Source organism: Heliangelus exortis, chromosome 11, assembly GCF_036169615.1.
Source record: "Heliangelus exortis chromosome 11, bHelExo1.hap1, whole genome shotgun sequence".
NCBI classification, from domain to species: Eukaryota; Metazoa; Chordata; class Aves; order Apodiformes; family Trochilidae; genus Heliangelus; species Heliangelus exortis.
The window spans coordinates 13,690,461-13,714,854 of NC_092432.1; the positions used below are offsets into that span (position 1 = coordinate 13,690,461).

A 24,394-nucleotide genomic window follows, 5' to 3' on the forward strand; every position below is an offset into this window, starting at 1 on the left:
TCTCTACTGGAAAACCTTTGTAGGAAGATGCACTTAGTTAATTTTAGCTGGTTTTAAGCTGGAACAGCTTAGTAAAAAGGAAGCGGGCAAGAGAGGAAAAGAAAGGCAGGACAGGAAAACATACAGATAAGGTCAACAGCATGAAGTCAGGAGTTAGGTTTAGCCTACCATGTACTTACTGACAACTTTAACACTGCAAAGGAGATGGAGTCTCTACAGTCTCCCACATAACTTCATGAAACGGTGAGGCAAAATGCAAGACAAGAAAGGAGTTCCTATGCTTCCCTTCTCTCCTGATTCTCTGCTTACTTTACACAAACCCTAGTGCTTGCCAGACCTCAATGTGAGGGCAGCCAATTCACAAAAGAGAGAAAAAACTTTCAGCAAGAGAAAAGCTGGGTAGTTTTCTACTATTTTGATGAGTTAGTGAAGCTCACAGTTGGGCAGGGATGCTCTTGGCTGGAGTTAGATCATAGCGAAGCAGCTACCACCTTGCTGTTTATGCTCTAGCTCCAGAGAGCTGGCAGTGCTGTTAAAGTGTGAAGATGTTGCAGGCTCCCAAAATGAAAACCAGCTCTGCAAAAACACCAGTACAACAGTGTCTAACAGTTGCAAAGCTTCCATTACATGGATTCATGCATTCACAGCTCCTGCTAGTTAGGAAGCTAGAGAAGTAATCAGCTGTGCTCATTTTACATATCAGTCAACACAAAGAATCAGCTTAAGCCAACCAGAAACTTTATCAAAACCTTTCCTTACTGGCAGAACAATCTCAAAGACGTGCAAATTGAGCTCCTGATTTATTTTCCATACCAGCATTTTCTTGTAACACAAGAATGCTTGCTGTACTGCTTCCACCCTGACCAGCCCTCAAAGCACAGAAGAAAAAAAAAAAAAAAAAAAGACAAGTATTTGCACAAAGCAAAGAAATAAAGTAATTAGTAAAAAAAAAACAAAAAAAAAAACCAAAACACAAACAAACAAACAAACAAAAAAACAACACAAAACCTTAGAAAGCACCATCTACCTCAAACAAAAGAAGAGAACTGACTTAAGTATCCCCATGCAGAAGCTCTTTGGCTCTGGCTCCCACTAAAAGGCTTTTCCACTTTCATTCTGACATACGAAGATTTATCATTAGAGGGCACTGCTTCCCCCAGTAGAAACTGGGTTCTCCTTAAATGGACCTTCAGACATCTCGAAATGCACATTTACCACACAACTGTGAAGTCATGAAATTAGGGTGAAGCTGGAAGTCCATTTTTGTATTTGCTACTTTTTCCTGCACTGAAACACTTCAAGAATGTCTGAATTGCAGGTCTATATACAAACTTACTGAGGCTAAAAACAGAAGTTTCTGCACTGGCAGCAGGTGAACATTAACCTCAAGAATAGATGCAAATTCTACTCCTGTATCATCTTATTCCTGCTGTCTTTATACAAAGTTCCTTTAACAGGTATTTAATGGGGTGAGGGTAGAAAGTAACTCTTACCTTTTTTGAAAAAAAAAAAATGGGTTGTAAACAGAATTTGACTCTGTGCATTTACTTGTGCCAGGGCCTCTCATTGTTAATACCAGTAAGCAAAAGAAAAATGACACCTTTCCCTCCTACATATCATTTTTATAGCATATGCTTGGAAGCCACATGCCAGCATACAGCTACATTTCTTCTAAAGGAGCAGATGCTTTACACTTCTGCAGAGCTGTTTTAAGAGAATTGAAATCTTCTGAGGACAAGGTGAACATACTCCATAATCTACACTTACACACAAGGAAAACAGCATGTAGACTGTTTCCTCAGAGCATATACAACATTCCTGCCAAAAAAGCCATAGTCCTTTCCAGGGAAGGCATTAGATTAATGTTCCAGAGGTTTTCACTCTCCTGGACTCAGCCATTCTGCTGGCTTGTACTTCTTGTAAACTTCCTGCACCTCTTCCCCAGTCCAAACAGTTTACTTCTCTTCCTCCAATATTAAAGAAACAAAAACAACTTGGGCAGGAATTTGAAGTTTCACAGCAGGAAAAAAAACTTCCTTTGAGAAGAAACAGCATACTAATACAGTTATTAACATCAATTTTAAAGGGTAAAGGGTTGAGACAGTATGTTTACAGGCCCCAAATTTCAGTTTGGGTTTTCTCTGCAAGTGTCCTGGGCTTAAGCAATATTACCTTAAATAAACTAGATGAGGGAATTCTCTCTTGACTAACACTGGAACAGATTTAATAAAACTAAAACTACCCATATGAGACAGAAAGAGATATCCCATGATACTACTACTCCAGGCTGAAAATTAGACCTCTTTTCAACTCCCAGTAAGCCAGGTATTCAGTTGATATGAGCATCATTCTTCTGCTCAGTCCTTCTACTCATAATATTTAAGCAATTAAAATCCAATTTTATATATAAAAAAATATCAGATGGACTTCAATATACAGACACACTTCTAAGGAAAAGTGACAAAGCCTTTCACCATCCAGAGCATGAGTGAGCGAAGTTAGAAACTTGTAAAGAGTAGTATTTAAGTTCAGGAGATGAACCATCTCATCAACAGGAAATAAAAATCAGAGGACCTCAGAATCCTCTGATGTTATAATAACTTGCATTCAATAAAATATACACCATTATTGTTTAATAGCATCAAGACCAAATTTTGCAGCCACATTGTACAAGCCTAAGTGCAAGGTCAGCTATGGGGCCAGGGTAAATCAGCACCACAATCCTCTTGCCAGGCATGATATATACTTATGAAATGATTTCTAACATATTGCTTAAATATTTATGCCTACAATATTCAAATTAAAACATAGGTGTGTTAGTAAGTCTGTAAGAAATCCTGATGATGTTCTTCACAATTCCTTTCACTTACTTCTGCTAAAGCTTATGAACAGTAGTGCTTGCAAACAGATGGAATCTTTTCCAGTTATCAACAGATAACTCAAGGTTTTCTCAACTCTTTAACCAAAACTTCCTTTCCACATGCCACAAGGACCCTTCCAAGCAAGTTTACAAAATGTACCAAAGCCTACATTTTCTTGGAAAACCTTGCACTTCCCCAATGTAAAACAACTTTACTTTTAGTATTGCCAAAATAATTTGTCCCACATCACTATTACAAAGTGCTTGAGCCCAATAACTGGGCCCTTCAGAATCCCCGTTCCATTTATCAAGCTAGAAAGAGAATTCATTATCTTCCCCTAAAACATGCAAGCTAAGGGAAAGGTTTCACTACACAGCACAGTTTCTGATCCCAGTGAATTATTCACATATACTTACTGAGAAGGATGGGGCCTTAATTTCTGATGAAAACCTGAATACAAAGACACAACATAAAGGCGAAGAAGGAAAAGGAGCATCCTAAATAGAACCACATACCTGTTCAGCAACATAAAATGGCTTTGAATCCCATTAACAGGCTAACTGGATACTCTGGTTTTCACTACTTCCTTAAATGTCTTCTCATTAAATCAGTATTTACAGATACTTTTTGAAGAGTACACACTTCCTTCAGGATTTTGGTTTGAAGATGTGCTTCATTATTTTTTCTTTCTATTTCTGCTCTCTAGCACTGCTGGGGCACGGCATCTGTGGAGACAGTTTTTGTGAGTGTAACTCTATTTAACTCAGTGGAACCATCCACAAAGAGAAAGTTGACCTTCATGTTTAAGCACTTCAGGATCAAGACCTAAAACTTCAGTTTAACTATTTTCACACGACCCAGGTCTCCACTCAACTGAATAAGCAATCTTTTTTCCTACATAGTTTCTCTGCTTCTCCATCTCTACAAATAATCTTTTCCAATATTACCACAGCACTTGACATCATGTAATTAGCAGAACTGATGGCATTTCAGCATTAAGTTCCCCTTATTAGGATTCACATGCAAGTAACATCTGGACTGTTCAAAATAAACACTGATTTTCAAAGCTACACAGCTGTCTGAACACTGTTATTGTGGCTACAAATAGATATAAACACAATAAAGCTGTGTTGCATTTGTCCTCATCCTGGAGTGAAGCATAAGTCAAAGATGGAAAATGAGACAATAGAAGACCATTGAACCCATCTCCTTCCCAACATAATTTTGAAATAGAAATCACACACTGGTCATAGTTCAGTGATACCTGCCATCAGCATTACACCTTTCTTCTCTAAGGTGGAAGCCACATATTTTCATGTCTAGTATGATTTGTGCTGCCATCTATTCCCTCTTGCTGCCCTCCAAAATTGTGCTTAGATGTATCCTAGCTGCATTTGCTTGTCATTTTGATACAAATATTCAAAATTTTGCATTGCACAGGTCTCCATATGCTGCTAATCACACAGACTCAAGCTTTGCACCTTCAGAAACTCCATTTTATTTTACCACCATATACTTAAATAATGAGTGCCTACATATTAAATGATAAAATCATGGCCAGCAGATCAGGAGAGGTGGTTCTGCCACTTTGCTCTGCTCTGGTAAGACCTCACCTGGAGTGCTGTATCCACCTCTGGAGCCCTCAGTAGAAGAAGGACATGGTCCTGATGGAGCAGGTCCAGAGGAGGCCAGGAAAATGATCCAGGGAGCTGGAACAGGGAGGTGGTTAAGGCCTCATCCCTGGAGGTATTCAAGATGAGACTTGAGGATGCTCTGAGCAACATGATCTAGTGGAGGTTGACCTTGTTTACTGCAGAGGGGGTTGGACTAGATGGCCTTCAAGAGGTCCCTTCCAACCCAATTTATTCTAGGATTATTCTATGAAATCCAAAACTCCACAGCATAAGAATTACAGGATTATTAATTTAACCCATAAATCAGTTTGCATAAATGTTAATCCTTGTATTATTAGATGTGTCGAGATCTTCTCATCAAAACTGTACAATACATAAAAAAATAAGATATTTTGCAATTAAGATGCCAAATCTTGAATACACTCAGAAAATCTAAAAGTTTTTATTAATCCCCCAATACTATGAGCAACAAGGAAGAAAGGAGCAGCAAAACTATTCATGCTGCATAAGCAGAAAAATACTATGCTAGAAGCAGAGGACAGGCCTGGGTGTATTTCTGACTATGAAGGTTACAACCAAACACAAGAAAACAATTGAAAAAATAAGAGTTAATTTCAGCTTCCAAATACTGAAACAAACATCACCTACAGACACCTGCTTGAAGAAACAGGAAGCGAATGTTTTCCTCTTAAAAGAGCCTAAAACCCTCAAATCCCTCTAACATGCCTTAACTGATTATTAATCATAGGACCAATTGAGCAGCAGAGTAAATGAAGGGTATCAAACAGAAAAAAAAAACCAAAAACAGAAAATACTACACTACACAAAATCGTCTTAAATTGAGCATGATTGACCACCATATGCTCCTGATGCCCTGTTCAGCACCACAGACTACAACAGAACTATATCTTTCTCTTATCATGAACTTACTGTTGCTTTGCTTTCCTCCAGGTGTGCACCTGAGTTGCTATTACTTTCTGCAATTCTGGGCTAGCCAGTGTCACATGGCAGCAATCCTCCTGCAGATGCCCCTATATTCCTTCTGGATTTTTTTCTCCTTCAGCATTTCATAATTAGTGTTTTACAGAATCTCCCAGGCAGTATAAATCTAAATGTGCAGTCTGTCCCAGACAGCAGATGGTAGCTGAACCAAGCCTGCTGGTATACAGAAAGACCAGTCAGTAATTTGGCAATCAAAATAACAATATGCAACCACAAAAGTAACATAAAGACATGGTTGCTTACATCATTGTGACCTCAGGAAGAGCACTGGTGCAGGCAGAAGTCATCCAAACTCCTCTACAAAGGATCTACATCCAAAGTACAAATTTAACAAGACAACAGCTTGGCTCCATCCTCAGCAAGCAGAAGGGGAGATAAATGATTACAATCCAGTAAAAGAAAACCAGGCTGGGGGCAATATGCAGAATGTTACAAAAGGTTCTTATGGGAAGAGAAAATAAATATGGTGGTGTGAAATTAAGGAGGACAAAGGAAGACAAGGATGTCATAAGAGGGTTGATGGAGAGAGACTCAGTTCTTTTTCAAGTTACTCAAGTTGGGGAACAAAGATGACAGAATGGTCCTGAGAACAAATAGCAATGATCTCTGAAGTGTTCATTGCCATAAGTAACAGCTACTTCCTTTAGCTTTTTAAGAGGAAGATTAACTTGGAGTTGCCAAAATCTCTCAGACAGGAGAGCAATTCTTTCACGAAGATGCAGTTAAAATCGAATCAGAATGGATTCAGTGTTGAACAATTTTAATGAAGCAAGTGTCAAACATGTACATCAACTTCTTAAAAACAAAGGAACTCTGAAGTTTAATTACAAAAACATTGTACAGAAAAGTTGGCATCTCAACAATTCCAAGCACATTAATCCAGCAAATGGATTCTGCTTTAATGTATTTCTATTAGCATTTCTTTAAGTGACTAAAGCATTTTATCCCTCTCTTCTCTTTGACTCCCACTTCATTTTTACTTTTTTTTTTTTTGTTACCCAACACTGAAAACATAAACTGAAGTGACAGTCAGAAAACACTGAAAAGTCAAAATCCATTTTTTTAAGATCAATATAAATAAGAAGCTTTTTAATGAGACAAACATCATCTGTCACATCACTGGTAAGCAAGAATTTCAGTCTTTTCCCAAATGCTTTAAGGACAGGCATAACCAGCCCCGTCTTTCCTTGTGGGAACAAGCAAGAGATTTGTCAGCCCTCAAGTAACACCACCTTAAATTTCCTAGCCCATAACACCTGTATGTTACTCAACACAATGATATATTAGCAGTATGCCATGAGCTGGTAGCTGCTCTGAATTTAAGCAGGGGCAGCCTGCAGTCACACATACCTCGTGTACAGTATGTGTATGTCACAGCCCAGAACTGTACCCTACTATCATATTACATAGCAATGTCTGGAGTCTTGACAAGATGCAACACCAGGTATTAAGTCACATGCCACAAGCTGAACTTTGGAATTTTTAAAGTCAGCTTCGGACTATGCAGTGCATTTTGGCCACTTAATGAAAGTCAAAGATCACCAATTCCAAAAAAAAAAAAGATGCACACAGGAGATGAAGGTATCGGTGGTTCTTCTGGAGACATTATTATTAACCTGTAAGATTTCTCTTTGCACAGTGTTTGTCATGGAATCCACTAAAAAAGTTCATGCCAACAGCAGTCGGTCTCATCCATGCTAAGGAAAATGGAGGTCAATGCAGCAAACTGTGATTCCTTCCTGGGAAGTCTTGAAGATGAGACTGCAGACAAGAGAAAGGAGTTCCCTCCCTCAAGGAAGACTTGAATTTACATGGAAATCCTTGCTGCTTGGCTACAGCAATAAGTGGAGACCTGACATACAAGGTGTTCACCTGGAGATGGCTTCAGGCAACCATGAAGTCCATGTGTAACCATGTGGGAAAAGAAGAAACTGCTTTTTAATCTTCAAACAGTTGTGTTACAGACACATGAAAGTGATGCTGACTGCAATGTGTTCCAGTCATGAAACCTGTTTCCAGTTCATAACAAGGAAATCTTAAAAGACTTCTTAGAGAGGAGCACGGAGATTGTCATATGGAAGAAAGAGCACTTCAACCACTACCATAAAGCCCAGAGATGTCCAGCAAGTACTCAGCCAAAGTTGAGATTAACAATTTGACAAGAACCAAAGGGCAGCAAATGGTTCATGTAAGCTGGTGCAGACAGTAGGTGCCTTCATCTTGGACAGGAGATGCAGTGCTGCTCAGCAAGATTACAGACTTTCAGCATGCAGAGTTATACATGATGTAAGTAAAGACCATTTAGGTCACACTGGAACATAAGATGCTGAATGCTACAGGCTTCACAGGCTGTACTTGACTTTTACAAAAGGTGAAAGCACATACAGGCTGTAATGTAGAATTCTGTGAGCTGCTGTATGGACCCAGCTACTAGTAACTTTCTCTGCTCTAACAACTTATGCAAAAAATACATGTGCTGCTTCCAGACATATTGCTTCCCAGCACTGCAGTTTCAGGAGGGCAGAAAAAAAAAAAATGCAATTTCTCTGCTCATTTCTCTTTTTATAGATACAGCTCTCACCATGAGATCATTCTCTCAAAAACAAGGCAGTAACATTAAATGAGACTGAGCATCCCAGAGGAAGGGCAAGATTTCTGTCTCAATTACCACTGACCTGTGCAGTAGTAAAATGCTCCACCAAACATTCTCAAGAGCTAACAGGAGACCTTCAGAGAAGAGCCAGATGCTACGTGTGAGGTGCTTGAAGAGAGGGAGGAGAAAAATTTTTCTCACAGGAGAATCAAGTCACAAAATATCAACCACAGCCAGTCTCCAGCAGGGAGCAAGCTCACATGGTACATGGTACATGTTGCAGGTTAACACAAAAACCAGGATTCTGCATAAGAAAAGCTCATATAAACATGACAGGCAGGGTAGGACAAGACAGTGCATCAAGGAACATTCCCTGTTACACCACAGAACACAAGCACTGTGATTCAGTACTGCAAATAAAAAGACCAAAAGAAGAAAACTAAAGTGGAGGAAGATAATCCCACAAGGTAAACAGAAAAACAAAGTAAAAGATACTACAAGACAGTAGGCAATATAACACATCAAGGTAATTACTACACCATGAAGGCTGACTTCATTTCAGGAACTGTGAAATTTCATCTCCATAGTCAGCCAGTCCACAGAATGTATGCACCCTCCTCACACCCAGCAAAAATTAATACGAAACTGGAGATTGCACAAAAGTTGCATGCTTTTACAAGTTTACACAGAAGACAGTTCCACATGTTTATTGGGTGGTGTCTGTGGCTTTTTAAGACCTTTTAATGCATTGATCTGTTTGTCTCATTGACAAACCACAGAGGCAGGGACTAGGACAAACCTGCAATTCTGCCTCCCACCCCTTTCCCTCATGGCTTCTTATTCCACACTGGCCAAAAAAACATTTGTAAAGCATCCTTGGGTCACGAGACCTGCAGAAAACAGAAAAGGAAGTGTTACAGAACTACAAGCTGCCAGGATTAAAGAGGTACCTTGACATTATTTTTTTGATGGTTTACACCCTAATATTGTGAAAACACACTATTATGAAGCAGATCAAAAAAGCTCATAGAAACAGAACTGTAACCAAATTCCTCTTTCCATCCAAAGAACAGAGTGCTAAATAATGAAACAACTCCTCCACCCCTCACACCACTTGCACAAAGTAGTTCCCTTTCCCACACAGTAGAGAAAACCAAAACCATTCACCAGTACAATCAAATAGTCACTACAGTACAATGTCCTAAGCAACCAAAAACCACCACAGTTCTGTGAAATAGAGTGGTTTTCAAGAGTATCATAATGAACAGCTATTTCTACAAAATGGGTTTGTAATGTATTACAACCTCAAACAGAGAATTTGTCTGAAAAAGATCACATTGAGGTGAATTACTATACTTCATATACATGTTAACAAAGGAACAGTAATGATGAGAGCTTGCTGATACAGCTCATTGGATGCCAGCTGAACCTTTCCATCCAAAGCTTCCTTCTTTTCTATGAGGTGCTACTTTTTTCTGGGTTTGCATCCAATGAAGCCCAACCTTCTACAATTTTGTCACAAAATATAATCCATGCCAAGTGAACATCAATGTAATTAATAGTCCTAAACTACCTGATCATCATACCCAGCTGAATCCATTTTACCCAAGAGGAAAATATTTGCATTTTTAGACCACAGAAAAGATCCATAGTTTAGAAAATAAGAATCCCACTGACAGGAGAAGCAAAGTCTAGATTTTAGTAGCTTTGAGATGACTTTTCTGGCAATGTGCCTAAAGGACAAACTCATTTCAGGGCCTGGCATGCCCTGCTAATAAATGACTGATGAGAAACTGCTTTCTTTCTTACACAGTCTGTAAAACCTCTTCATCCCCAATCTTCTTTCAGAGCCTAGGAGTGATAATTGGAAACAGTATACGAAAATGAGGAGTCTGATGAGCTACCAAAAAATCCCAGACCTGGGCAGACAAGCTGTTCCCTTCATAAACAGCAGCAGTAAAGGCACTTCTTTATTCTGCTGGGAGCTCAGTCATCTCTTAGAACTGTAGTCCGTTCCATCTGGCTACCCTCTGGAAGGACAATGATCTTTTAGCTTAAGCCACACTATAATGGGGAACATGTAATTAGCTGTTCTACACAGTATCACAAAAGGTCAGAATCAGAAAGGATGAAAAACTCTATCCTCCTATTTGCAGATGGCACAACAGCAGCTTTATTTGCATTTCTAAACATTATTCAAGACATGTAGGGTAGATGTCTACATAATAAAGGCCTAAAGAGTGCAGGTATGTATATAGTTAAAACAGAAGTAGGCAAACTCCTAGTGGCTCTCTACTGCTGTGCATCACAAGGGAAGTGTGGGAATAAATCCTGTGGGAAATGCAAAGCAGCCTGGTAATGCAGAAAAACCAGTAATTCTTTGTTGATTTGTCTTTCTATTCAGTTCCTTGTTACAGCTTTCTAGGTTGTTAAACAGAAACTATAATTCAGAGTCATGAGCTCAGTAATAATCTATCCACAAATAACATGATCAATAAAATCTCAGCAAATACTACACATGGCCTGAACCACTCATCTGTCTCCTGCCTAAGCAGGATATTTTCACCTTATAGCAGAGATGAGTTCACCTGTAACCGAGAAAAATAAAATTTCTCTGACCACCTGTTTCTACATTTAATGCAGGATTTTCCAGGTTTACTTCATTCAAGAAAGAAACTTTCTTCTAAATCAGCCACCCTAAAATGTAAATAGTTGTTCCTTTTCTACACTACTCTGTCAGCATTCTTATTCACCTAACACAAATACAATGAATTCTAAGACAAACAGCTATTTATGTCTGTATATAAAAGACATTGGAGCTAAGGGAATTTCAGAGCCTTTTAAAGCCGTTAAGACATTTTCAACCCCATTTGACTTCCACCAAGTCAACCTCACTCCTGTGGTTTCAAGGAAGAAACCATTTTGATTTTACAATATGTTGGTCAGCAAGAGAATCAATTTAAGAACAATTGCCAGAAGTAGAGTAGGTGCCAAACAAAAGCACTTACCCAGTCACTAGCGTTCAAGTCTGTTTACCACATCTCGGACTGTGGCTATGAGGTTCTCATTCTCCTCTGGGTTGGCCATGATAATACTGTGCAGTCTGTTCATGTAGGAATCAATGGTTTCCACCGTGGGTGTTTCCCCACTACCTACAGTTAACAGAGTAAAATGAGCCACACAATATTTAGGTGACCGCAGCAGTCTGAAGTTCAGACGATGCCGAGTCCAATTTGTGCCAACACACAAACTGATGGAGGAGGCAATTCTGCCACACATCACCTCTTGTGACAGTTTGTGTAAAAGGTCTGCCTGTCTCCACAAAGTGAGTGGTTCCCAGGCTATCAGGACTAACAAGGCATGGTTTTCTTTGATTTGGGCCTCACAGTTGATTGCAATGAACTCTTCAAGCTGGGCGTTCAGAGCATCTGTGTGGAACCCCTGGCACCTGACAGTACATCATTTCTCTTCATCAAGGAACCTGGAAGTCCCATCTCTTCTCTTCAGTAACATTTTCACAGAACAACTGAAGGAGAGCAAGGGATAGGTGAGTGTCTGCCTTTATTAAAGAGTATTAGGAAAAAGTCTGTCATGTTGAAATACAGCCCTAGCACCACAGCTTCCCCCATGTGTGCATTTTAAGGTCTCAGTATGTAACAGAACAAAAATTCAAGAACAGCCAAGACCACAGAACTAAAACAGCAATCCACAGGTTGTAAATTCACAACCTTGCACGACCCTTAGAAGTTGCATTCAACATATGAGACAGTCTAACCTGGTAGTGGGACTCCAGCAAAGCTGGTTGTGAGTGCCTGGCGTAAGGTCTCCAAATGCTGCTGCAGCACAGTGTTGCGGCTCCGCTCTTGGATCACATCCACCTCCAGTTTTTCCACTGCAGTTCGCATGCTCTCCACGTGTTTCTGCAGAGCTGCATTCCTCTCCTCAAACTCCATGTTGGATTTACGCAGCTGCCGCAGCTCGGCCTCACGTGCTGTGAATATCAACCCATTCCCATGTAGTAAAAAAACCCAAACTATAAAATTCACATCTATGATTGGTAGGCAACGAAGTAGAATGTTCCAGAGTACTCAACTGACGATTAAAAATGGTGTAGTTTTGGTTTATGGATTAAAAAGCATCGTATTGTGAAGAATCGATAGTGCTTATACTACTTAAAAAGGCAATTTCTAGGCAGAGACAAATTAGATGACATTCACAGCCTCAGAATGAAAGTGAATAGGGGAACTGATTAAGAAGGAAGGCTGCAAAAATTATTTTGAATGCATTCAGTATGATATAGCTTAGCAGCAGTGATAAGAGGCCTACAGACAAGCAACAAAACACAAAAGTATTTTTCTATGAATAATCAGGAAAGGTATCTGAATCTGAAGTTTGTCAGTCAAGAAAGTCTTCAGGAAATCTGTCAAAAGTCCTAAACTCCTGGGATATGAAGCTACAAAAACCAAATAAGCTCACAGCAAAGGTGTTGGTGGAATCTTCCACATATGCAGGGGGAAAAAAAAACAACTAACTAGCCTGGATCATCATCATGCTATATCCTTGTTACTTCTTAATTTTATAGAACAGCTGATCCAGCTTAGAATGGCTGGAATAACAGCAAGTGGAGCTTAAACATCAGAAAAATTCTCAAGAAAGGATAGTTTTGGATGATAAAGCCAGGAAAAACTGCTGTTGCTGCCACCATGTTCAGAATAGTTAAGTCAGTATCAGAAACACTGACCTACTGTATCCCAAATCATTACCTGAGCTGAGATCGGAGGAGTAGGGGTGGTACAAGGACTCTTCAGCTGGACAGCACCTGTCAAAAGCCTTGGAAAAGCAAAGGAACCCTACAGAAGCTTAACTTACCTTTACTGTGATTCAGGAACTCTTCTGTGAAGATTGGAATATCAAAAACAGATCTCTCCTTTGTATCTGCTTCCTTCTACAAAGGAAAAAAGAATACATAGCTAAATACTGTTAGTTCTCAGTAGTTCATGAATTTCTTTTCATCAAAAAAATAGAAAGGGAAGGGAGTCCAAGAACTGGCTTAATGGAAGATGGAAGATGCTACCAGCTTGCACCAAGAAAGGATTAGATGCCAGCTTTTAAAGATATAGGTTTAATAAAGGCCAAATACTATCATCAAGAAATATAACATACTAAAATATACCCTTTTGTCCTAATGACTGCCTTGTTCAGTTCTAAAGCTACCTGAATTAATGTATATTTTCCACTGGAAAATATTCTACCACCAACCAACTGGCACATTCTGAAACAGTCTCTACAGGAATATCAAGAAATAGGAGATAAACTGAACAGAACACATGGCAAGTTTCAATTCTTTGCCTTTCACTACCAAAGCCAAAAATAAAATAGCCAGGAAACAGCTAACAGAAAACTAAGCAACTTTTTTCCACCACAGTGTACAAATTGTACATGTCTGTTCCAAACTAGAAGGTATGTGCATTTTGGCTCCAAAAGAGATGGGAGCTGTACAGTGCCTAAAGCAAGCCACATCTTTCTTGAAGCACTTAGATGGATGCTTTTACTATTGAAAAGCAAGTGTATAAACAGAATTTGTAAGAGCCTATGGGGGAAAGCCGCTTACAAAATATGTGTCTCTTGGAAGAATATGGGGGAATATGTATAGGTATATTTTCCTTTAAGAAAGCAGTCATTCACCCTGGCTATGGCAGGTATGCATTAAGAACTGGACTGTCATCTCCTGCAGACTGCAAAACCAACTACTGCAGAATTTTTTCACTTTAAGACACCAGAGAAGTTTGTCATCTTAAGATAAAGCCTGTAGTCAAGGGTTTCTTGTCAACCTTCAGATCTCTTCCCTTGATTTTTGATACAATGAATTTGACTATGTGAAACTGAGGCTAATAAAATCTACAAGAGCACTTTGATGCCAACTTATGACTTGTGACTATATATAAAACACTTTTAAAGCAGGAAAAGCTGTAAGTTAGCAAAATTAAACAAAACATAAGAACAAACAACTGAAAAGAAATAACCTGATCTAAGTTAGGTTAAAAAAAACTACCATAACGTACTTCAGTCACCATTTCTTCATATCAAGGCCCATAGGAATTAATGCTTAATTTAAAGCCCACATTGCTATTGACAAAGTCAATGCAAATTTAGTTTGATAAACTGCAGCAGCTATAATCAAACTCTTACTTAATATAGAAACAAAGCTAAGCATGAGCAAATCTCTGTGGAGAACAAAAGCTTTTCAGACCTCTCAAACACCTCGGTTTGGAGTATTCTGTGACCTGACCTGCCAAAATTCTAAAGTCTCAAACATAACTTGGGACAATGAAGAACAATTAACAATGCTTTGTTCACTGCTGATGGTGGTTCATAGTTCTAGTGCATATTGCTTTACATCATCTTTTTTAAACTAGTGTTAGGAGGATGAAAAGCATTCTATTTTATGCCCAAAGATGAGCTCATTGAGGAAGTGTCTCCACGTTTTGCATGGCTATAGCTCTGTATTAACAGCTTCCGCTTACCTTCCAATGCCTCATGCTTTTGTTATTTTTTATCATAATTAGTATCTGAATTACTCATTGCAGTATTTTTTGGAGGTCATCCCTATGTACAACATTTAAAATTAGTTCAACTCTGATTCACAGGAACTAAATCATGACCCTAAAGTGGAGTGAGGGGATAAGGAAAAGCTTTCTTGACCTTATTTTATTATGTTCTCTCAAGAAATAATTTAATCAGAACGTGCTAATAATCACAAGCACAGTAGTAACAGTCAATGCAGCAATACATTCTATACACTTCTAAAAGCAATCTAAACATCTTGTGCTTGTTCCTTGCCTATGCAGGATTACAATACCTGACTTGCAGAAAAGATGTGAAAGCACATCAAGTGTTAAGCACATGGAATTTTGTATTATAAAGGTGAAAAATGCTAAGCATTCAAAGGCACCAAGCTTTCAGAAGAGAACATCTAGCTACCTCAACTATGTAATAACTATCTGATGAAGCTCAAAAGCCCTATAGGGGACAGAGGACTCCTTTTTAACTGCATTTATGATGTGAGATTTCAGCAAAGGTAGTTTGAGTTAGAAGGATGGGAGGTAAGGCTCTGAATTAGTAGTCTGCCACCTGTATAATTTAGAATTTATGTAAAGCCAAATCATTCTGTGATTCTGTAAACATCACAGTCAGGTTAGGACTTGAAGCCTTCAGTAACATGTTAGATTAAACTCTGTAACCATAGAATAAAAAATTCTGAGGACCACACATATATCTGAAGATTAATCTTACTGTGAGTACTTCCTTTGAGAGTCAATAAAAAGACACATAAAAAAAACATTTTACCAAAGCATTTTCCTGGAAATGAAACTTACTTTCTTTAAAGTCAACAAGACCAGTAGCTGCCTCACAGCACTGCAAATCCTTGTCACTACTGTAATGAACACATTAAAAAGCAACTTGATTGCTTTCCCAAGGCAAAACATCTCACAAGAAAGGCCTATTGCTTACAAGCAAATAGACTGTGTATAAACAAGATTTTTCATTGCTTTTTGTTTGCAATTTATTGGTAACCTTGACAGAAGCTGTGTCCCTAGGTAATATGGCTGGAGAAAGTTTCAGCAGTTCAAGGGGAGCTACCATTGTAAGCCAAGATGCACAAAACTTGTGATATGTCTCATCAACTAAAGCACAGGTATCTCCACACATTACCCTTTTCTAATATTTACATATGCAAAGAGGGTGGGGTACAGGAGGGGGTTTAAGCCAGAGATTTCCCAATGATTTGGTTATTTTACCCTTTTTCTTCTCAAGGAGGCCACAAGCATTTGTGTTACTGCATAAAATCAGTACCTCAAAACAACAACCTAAATGTGCTAACATGGAATGTTTATCTAGGTCTCACACCATTTTTAAGATTTACCTTGATGTTTACTCTACCAAATAATTAAAATTCTCCGCTTCGAAAAATTTAGAAGTAAAAATTTTACAAGCTGAACCTCTAGTACCCCAGTTTCCTAAAGGTTCAATTATACTGAATTGCATCCATTGATTTATTTAACATTACAAAACAGACCTGCATTTTAACTGTACTGAACACTCCCACTTCATCTGAGATAATTTTACCTGTCCAAGACTTATTAAATTTAGTTTTCAGCTAACGTAAGCATAAGAGGACTCATTTGTTTCTAACTTTTGATCAAAAATGCCAACGAAGAGAAAGAATTCATACTCTAAACCCCTGATTAGGATCTTCAACTGGCATAAATTGTTCTTTATTGACCTCACTAGAAACTTTAATCATCAGACTATCTATCCACTGATGTGAGAGTAGAATGAAGAGGTTTACCTCATGATCGTGGGCTGTCTGTCTTGCTCCATCTGAAACAAAAAAACCAAGAAATTTCCCAAGGTAAGATTTGAGAAAACAACAAGAACTGAAGAATTTAAGCAGTTACACAATTATAATTACACAACAAATATAGACAGAAAACTTGTGCAGCTTTCCTAGTAAGCCACACAGAAGCTCTGTCTAACTTTGATGCTTTCAATGCACATTCTCCAATGCAATCTAAAAAACCATAAAATTGATCACTTTACACACAGCTGATGCAAATGTCAAAGAAAGAACATGCTCACTTTTTAACAAGCCTTTAAATGAGTGTCAGGCTACATGACTAGCTGGAAATCTGCTGCTGTTCTACCTAGTCATGTATTTTTGTCCCATTCAGTACCTTGTCTGTGTGATTTGCCTTTTTGTCTGTCCTGTGCTTTCCTGCTAAAGACTTTGTAGGCTTCAGTCTTCTGATACTGCTCCAGCTCCCGCATGTAACGCTCTTTATCTCGATCTGCTTCATCAAGATATCGCTGAAACAAAAAAGTTCAAGAGTTTCAGAGAGTTTCCTCCCCTTCAGAAGAAAGGGAAGAAAACCAACTTGCCAGATAAAGTTCATTTCACCTATGCAAACAGGAAAGGAGTGAAGAAACAATGAGAATGTACATGAGATGCAAAGAGTTAAGAATTCTGGATAAAATTACTGTATTCTCATGTCCATTTTTCTCTTTTTTGTGTGTGGGGTTTTGTTTTTTTTGTTGTTGTTGTTGTTTGTTTGGTTTTTTTTTTTAATAAATTCAAATCACTATTCTGTTAACTCTTTTAATTAGATCTAGATGCAACCTACTATTAAGCTACTCAGCAAAACTGAGTTATAACCTACACATTAATCAGACTACTTCAGAATAGGTAGTCCCTGCCTCTGTGTCAGGGATCAAATGCTGCTCAACAGGAACACCTGAGCAGATCATGCTTTAAGGGTCAGACCTGCAGCAGTGGGATTCAAATGCTCTGTTGTTTTCATGCCCCACCAGCAAAATGCAACGACACACCTTGTCCATCTGAGAAGTGAACAAAACATCATGGCTAATGGAAATGACTAACAAAGAGAAGTGCCTGGAAGGTTTTATCAATTTAAGCTATCTGCACTGAGGTTAAAGTAGTGACTTTTTTTCTACCCTGAAGATATTTCATACGTGTACATAACAGAATCATAACTTAACAGAATTCTTTTGGGGATCTGAAAAACATTTAAGGAGTGCCCACAACACTTATTATTGGGATAATAATAAGGCTCCTGGGAGCCTTTGACTTTCATTATGTCATCACAACAATACACACAATGGTTGCACAATTCCATGCATCTGCAACATTGTTATGACCCTGCTGAAAGCACCTAACATTCTGGGCTGGGGTTTTTGAAAGCTTCAGTGTCCTGAATAAATTCCTAAGATAGCATCAAGTTGCTCTGTGATTAACCTACTGCTTTGCTGTAATCTCCAGCTGGCAGTCAGGTGGATGGCAAGACACCCACAAGGTCCACTCCAGAAGGGGTTAAAAAAACCAGACCCAACATTGTCTTCAGTCACACATCAGACAATGAAAAAGATTCCAGTAGTCCCAATTAGAAGACACCACATTCTGACTGAAAGGTAAAAAAAACCCTTCTCCTGAGGTAATGTGTTGAAGCTAGAACACACAACTCTCACCATCCTGTCCATTGTGGAGATGGCAACTTTCAAGGGTTAGCAACACTTTAAAATACTGTCTAAAAGTTTACTCCTGTTATCTCTGTCAGTACTCTGTCTTTTCAAGTCCGCTTGTCTTCCTTGAAAGCACCAGATGTTCATATACATGGATGAGTTTGTAAACTACACAGAACTGCAAAATCCTTCAAGCTGCTCTGAAATCCCACCAGCTTCTCAGCCACAGTGAGTAAATGCCTGCCCCATATTTCCAGTGTCTTTGGCTCTGGGAAGTGGTGGGTCTCACCTGTATCTGAGTTATACACAACAGAATTACATACAGATGAATCACATGAACTGTGTGATTTCTCACTCTAGTGTTCCCCTCTGTTCTGAATATATTATTGCACTATCTAGAGCTAGAGATAGCTCTTCTCAAGTCCCACCTGGATGAGATGCCACAGGGCTCAGTATTTGAACCCAGAGGATGTGTACCCCTTGAAATGAAATACATTCCTAAACACATGTTAACTTCCTCACTAAACAACAATATTCCCCTTTAACAGTCATTGTAATCCAACAAGGAAAAGGGAGTTTAATGGTACCCGTTTCTCCTCAGGAGGCAGTTTGCTCCACTCATTGCCCAGCATCCTGGTGATCTCTGGGAAAGGGACTTCAGGCCTCTTGGCTCGCAGCTGCTCCCTACGCTCATTCATGAACCGCACGTACCCTGTGAGGGGGGATTTGGGGGCATTCGTGTCCCTAAGGGGTTTCTTCCTCTTTCTCCCTTTGGCCCAGCCTCCTCGCTTCGTTCTTTGCTGCTGCAAAATGAAAATGGAAGAAAATTCTGATTAAAAAGGAAAAGAACTACCACCTCTGCAAGGAATAAGTACTCATGTCTCAAACACTTTCATCAGGACTGTGATTCTGCAGTACATCCTTTCTGTTGATGTAAATTTCAAATCTGACTTCAGAGAAATCCTGACTTTCCTCTGAGCAAAGTCAAAGAAGTCTCATTGTGAAAAGTTGTTTGCTGTACCTCCTGGTCCACAGGGACAACAAATATAACACTTGCATCAATTTCTGATTGGAATTGAGGACTGATAACCCATTAAATTACCATCCTAGCAAATACAATCTGCAAAATTATTTTTTGCTGTTAGTTGTTTATTATCTGGTTAGTTTGTTTTAAATTATTTTCAGTCTCTCAATTTCCCCATCGCTTACCTCAGTATGACATGAAGAGAGATTTCGTCCACTAGTTAACAATTGCTAACGAATTATTTTGCCCCTCCCAAATGTTTCACCTTGTCAATTATGTGCCCAAAATGTGGGTGGAAGGGCAGTATACAGGGTTTCCTATTCTAATCTGTTCTGTAGGCTTTCTCATTGCCACTTATTGCCTCCAATAGAGAGATGGACAAACTCCAAAGGAGGGCACAGTATAAGATTTGCCTGTGACACACTAAGAGCTCACAGGTATGAAAATTACCTCTTGGCTTCATCCTATTACTATAGCAATCTCTGAACTATTTTCTTATGCCATGTACATACAAGCATGTCAGTATTTCAGTACCCTCCAGTACCTCTCCCAAGAACTAACACGTTCCTGCCATCATGCTCATTTCCATTTCCTTTCTGGAATTTTACTACTTCCTTAAACAAGGATCTCACAGCTGAAGACAAACTACAGAGGGAAATATCAAATACTTCTCTCAAAAAACACCCCAAACCACTTTCTTGTCGAACTTAAGTTCCTTCATGATTTAGTCACCAAAAATCAGTACCTGATGGTACACCAAATATATATATAGACTAAATGCTTTCAAAGATATCAGTTAATCCCAAACAAGTACCATAGTTTCGCTTTCCTGACTCACAGGATATAAGTTGTGGCAGTTGAACATGCAGTCTTATAAAGAGACTGATTGCAGTACCAGTCTGTGGACCCTGCTGGCTAAGCTAGAGAAACACGTGCTGTTCTCTGCACTGCCAGCTTTCCTTGGCCACCCATATGCAGTTGTGCAACACAGGAGAAAACTCAAAGAGACTCAAAAGATGAAAATGGCAAATGGACAAAAATTTGCGATTCCAAGGAAAAAAAAACTGACTCAGGTGGTCAAACTACAATGACAAAAATCCATGGTTTTTCTTCATTGAGAAGTCACCATTATTTCATCTCACCTCCTCCTCAGGCTTCTGCTCAGTGTTTTCAGCAGTATTAGAGGACTCATTTTGCAGCTGCTGAGCCTGTGACAAATCCTCCACCAAATCCGGGTTGTTCACAGGCTGTGAAGTTCCACCACTGAATGAATTGTCAGAATGAGCTAATCTGAAAAGGCACATAATAGCAAAAAAAATATAAAAATTAATAATCATATTGCTTAATCACTTCCTCCCTAATCTTCTAAAACATGCAAAAATATTCAGTTCTCACACTATCAAGAAGAAAATAGGATTGTTAAGAGTCATTTTTGAAGAACAGGCTGTTCCACCCAAGAAATTGCTATAACTACTGTAGTTTAAATGGACTTTCAAAGACAGATATTTAATGTGGGTTTTTTGTTTCATTTTTAGTGAACCCTTTGATTACACAAACAAATGTCAAAGAAGTAAATGTTACTATCAGATATAAATCATGAATTTGCATTTACAAATACAGTAAGGAAATTTGAGATGAATGGTTTCATCTTCACCCAATGTACATTTTTTTGGATTCGTTTAATGTACTCCTCCACAAATACACTTAAAGGTTTCTGGTTGTGTGTGATTTTGGATTGAATTTAATTCAACATAATACATGAGGGCATTTAAAGCACAAACATGATTAGCTCCCAATAGGTTCCTGAATGGCCACTATTTAATTTTGCTGCAAAAGCTGTATCAATCAACCTTACTTCAAGAAAGAGAAAGCTGTCTGGAGGCAGAAAACACGAAAGGCAAGCATGCAGAAATACTTCTGAAGGCAGGCAAGCAGAAATGAGCACATATTTTGGGGCAACTACACCACTGTCATTCTCACCACGGAGCTTGGTGGGGAAATTAACACAAGGGTTTGGGACTCATCTTGGGTTCTAATCCCTTCTTGAGCCAAATTAAAGATTATTTAGCCTGTAACCCAGTTACCTTCATAAAAATTACTCTAATAGCAGCATATGCTTTAAGTATACCTTGTTCATTTACTCAGATCTACAGCTGATTACCAGTATATGCCAATTTGTAAATGTTCAAAATTATTGTTTCTGTTACTGCAGAATACAGCTATAGAAAACTGAGATACAGGAAACAAGAACTGTTGAATGTCTGCAGAAAAATTTGTCTTCAAACAGAGAGCACAGCATATTTTCATCACTATAATCAGCAATTGCTGCATAATTACACAAGGGTTGGAGAGATATATGCCTGACTTTCAAATGTCAGATCAGGTTCATATTACCAACAGTTCTAGAGTGAGAAAGAGAACAAAGTGTACACACTCCTGTAGGTTAATCACACTTGGCATGTGTCAAAAAGAAAAGAGAACAATACAGTTTCTTAGAATCACTAATTAGGGTCTGAAGAAAATTTCAGCTTTTCTACTCATTACTCCCTTAGCAGGGAAGACACACATATATAGGAAAAACTTCAAAGTGATGTATCTCTCTGCAGTGAAAAATGATAAAAGCTCATTCAACACACTAATACCTCTTAAACACAAACCTAATTTGAACCAAACATCTTCTTTGGAACTGGCATGTCTGAAGTTCCTGGTATGGAAACACAAATTCAGACCTGCTTGAAGGAAGTGTGTCCATATGCATTTTTACAGGGCTTCACCTGCCTACAATGTCTGAATTTTATTGCTTTACAAAGCAGAAAAGAAACTTCAAGTACCAACACAGTGAGAATCTCATGTATTCCTAACATGGAACTTCTTTTGCTACTGTGATTTTAAGAGGCCATTGTTTCAGTCTGTAAAAGCAGAGTAAGTCCAACAAAAATGAAAGACATCAGTTTCTCATTGATTTTCAGAGATCAGTGATGAACAATACATGTTTAATAATTTATTCAGCAGGAATGCTACAGCAAATTGATACACCCTCCTTCTCTGCCCTCACCATGTTGTCTGTAGCTCTCTTAAAGACTAAAATCCTAGGGAAGCAAACTTTTGAAAATAAGAGATGATAAATAAAAGTTTGTCATCACTTCCACTAGTTTTGAAGAGTTCTGGTTTGCTCTAGTCATGTGATGTTCTAATGAGGCCAAAGAAATTTTTGACGTGGTTATTTTTGGTTTTGTTTTGTTTTTTAAAATTATAAAATCACTTAGAATGCCCTCTTCTCACTGAAACCGTTTCCCTGGCAAGTCTAGAGATAATATCTACCAGCTGAAGGTTAAAGAGAATTACTCTGCTTACCCAGTGACAGTAATTTCACTGCCTTCCTTAGGTCCATCTTCATCTGCAAAGAGTGGAGGAAGGGTGGAGCCAGACACCAGGTTCTCCATATCTCTGCTTAAAAAAAAAAAAAAAAAAAAAAAAAAAGTTAAAGTTGATTATCTCATTGTTCCCTTTCAGCAGCACTTCAGTTTAAACATCACATCACACCACATAAGCCAATAAGCCAGTCAGCTGGCTGGCCTCAGGCAGCTGTGCTTAAGGTCAGAGAAGAAAGATGAGAAGTGATGCTTCAATTCACAATTTCTCTTGCAACTGAGCCCTGTGCTAATGCCACAGGCACTGCTGGAAAGCATACTTTAGCATTTTATTTTATTCCTTGAAGGAAATTTTCATTCACCATATTTGGCACAGAGATGCCAATTTTCCAATCTACACCTTCCTGTTCAATTTAAGTTGTGCACCTGTACCACAGAGGTTCCTGTACTGATCCCAAAAGAAAGCAGAAACTTTGAAATTAAGATTGTATTCAGCAGTTCTTTGTACACATTTCACAATGTCTCCACATGCAGGTAGCTGAGTAGAAAGAATTCCTGCTCTATCATTATAAACCATGAGCTGAGTATAGTTTTGAGGCCTAAACCTCAAGAGAGATGAGGCAAAGCTGGAAGCTGTGCAGCAAAGGGCTGCCAAGATGGTCAGGGGCAAAAAGCAACTGATCTGATAAGGGATCTTGAGGAAACTGGGCTTGCTCAATCTGGCAGAGGAGGCTAAGGGCAAATCTTAGAGGTGCCTAAAGGTAGAACCCAACTCACAGAACTTGCATTGGCTTTGCACAAATAATAAAAGTCAAAAATAATAGAAGCCAAATAACACAATGCTTTTAGGAAAAGTGGCCAGATACTGTGAAGGCATATATAGGATTTTAATTCTTAAAAAAGAAAGCACAAAGAACACTTCCTCACAGACAGAATCTACATTGAGGTTGGGGCTTTACATTTTACAAAATCTGAAAATTGAACCAATTTCAAAAATTAGTTTTTCACTGATGCCCAGTAAACTATTAAAGCATTAAATGTAGAACATGAATTGCTTCATGCAGTTGTAATGAGAATAATGCAGATTTGCTTTAGTTACACAAACTTTTAGTACTGTTAGTTAAAAGTCCTAAATTAGGATTTTCAAAAAAGGAAGTCTAAGCAATGAGACTAAAGCCATGCAAATCTATTCTTACATATAAAAAGCTTTATGCAAGCCTGGAAAAAAACAAAATAACTTTCTTTTTTGTCCAGACACCTCCAGAAGCCTACTTGGGGTCTAGCACTTCTTCTCAGCTTAACCATGTCAGGCCCTGGTACAGGCTGCCCAGGGCAGTGATGGAATCACCAGCTCTGTGGGATTGAAAAGCCATGGAAATGTGGTACTGAGAAAAATGGTTCAGTGGGGATTTGGCAGTGCCGGGTTCATGGTTGGATTCTATTATCTTACAGGTCTTTTCCAACCAAACCAATTCTATGATGGTTAACATATAATATGTAACATATTAACTTGTAAGCAGAACACAAACATAAGAATTTGGGAGAACACAAACCTAATTCTTTTTTTTATTTAACCTATCTGCTTTAGATACTAACTCTTTCAGTTGATACTGATCCACGTCCTAAAGAAAACTCAACATCAGTGATTTTACAATGACTTCTAATCTGTTCCAGAAAGCAGCAAAAGAAAAGCTCACTAAGAACAGATGGGAACCTACACAAGTCTCCAAGTCACATTTCTCACAGATAATTGTCCCTTGCCTTTCCTCCAAAGCTACTAACCTCTAGTTTCGACCCCTATGAAGAATTACATATTCATATCAGGGACATAACAAAATGGGCAAAACAAAAGCCTGAGAAACAGAGGAGTA

The 24,394-nt window shown here is 38.6% G+C and overlaps 1 protein-coding gene and 1 long non-coding RNA gene across 7 annotated transcripts in view; both read right to left on the reverse strand.

Annotated features, from left to right (window-relative positions):
* Positions 1-3,698, reverse strand: part of LOC139801040 (uncharacterized) — a 135,251-nt gene extending 131,553 nt beyond the window's left edge. Inside the window, exon 1 of the long non-coding RNA XR_011728044.1 lies at positions 3,377-3,698. This is a non-coding gene — a long non-coding RNA (uncharacterized lncRNA). The remainder of the gene's footprint in view (positions 1-3,376) is intronic.
* Positions 3,699-6,240: 2,542 nt separating this feature from the next.
* The window catches only part of HMG20A (high mobility group 20A), a 32,216-nt gene continuing 14,062 nt past the window's right edge, over positions 6,241-24,394 (reverse strand). For 5 of the 6 annotated variants that reach the window (XM_071754738.1, XM_071754735.1, XM_071754741.1 and 2 more), the window contains 9 exons: positions 22,507-22,599; positions 20,295-20,442; positions 18,716-18,931; positions 16,826-16,958; positions 16,441-16,472; positions 12,960-13,035; positions 11,866-12,081; positions 11,099-11,242; positions 6,241-8,980 (listed from right to left, as the gene is read on the reverse strand). In XM_071754738.1, the coding sequence (XP_071610839.1) occupies positions 11,106-11,242; positions 11,866-12,081; positions 12,960-13,035; positions 16,441-16,472; positions 16,826-16,958; positions 18,716-18,931; positions 20,295-20,442; positions 22,507-22,595 (1,047 nt within the window). In that variant the 5' untranslated portion in view covers positions 22,596-22,599 and the 3' untranslated portion in view covers positions 6,241-8,980; positions 11,099-11,105. Of the gene's footprint in view, positions 8,981-11,098; positions 11,243-11,865; positions 12,082-12,959; positions 13,036-16,440; positions 16,473-16,825; positions 16,959-18,715; positions 18,932-20,294; positions 20,443-22,506; positions 22,603-24,394 lie in introns of all 6 variants that reach the window. The other variant, XM_071754740.1, reaches the window with a different exon arrangement.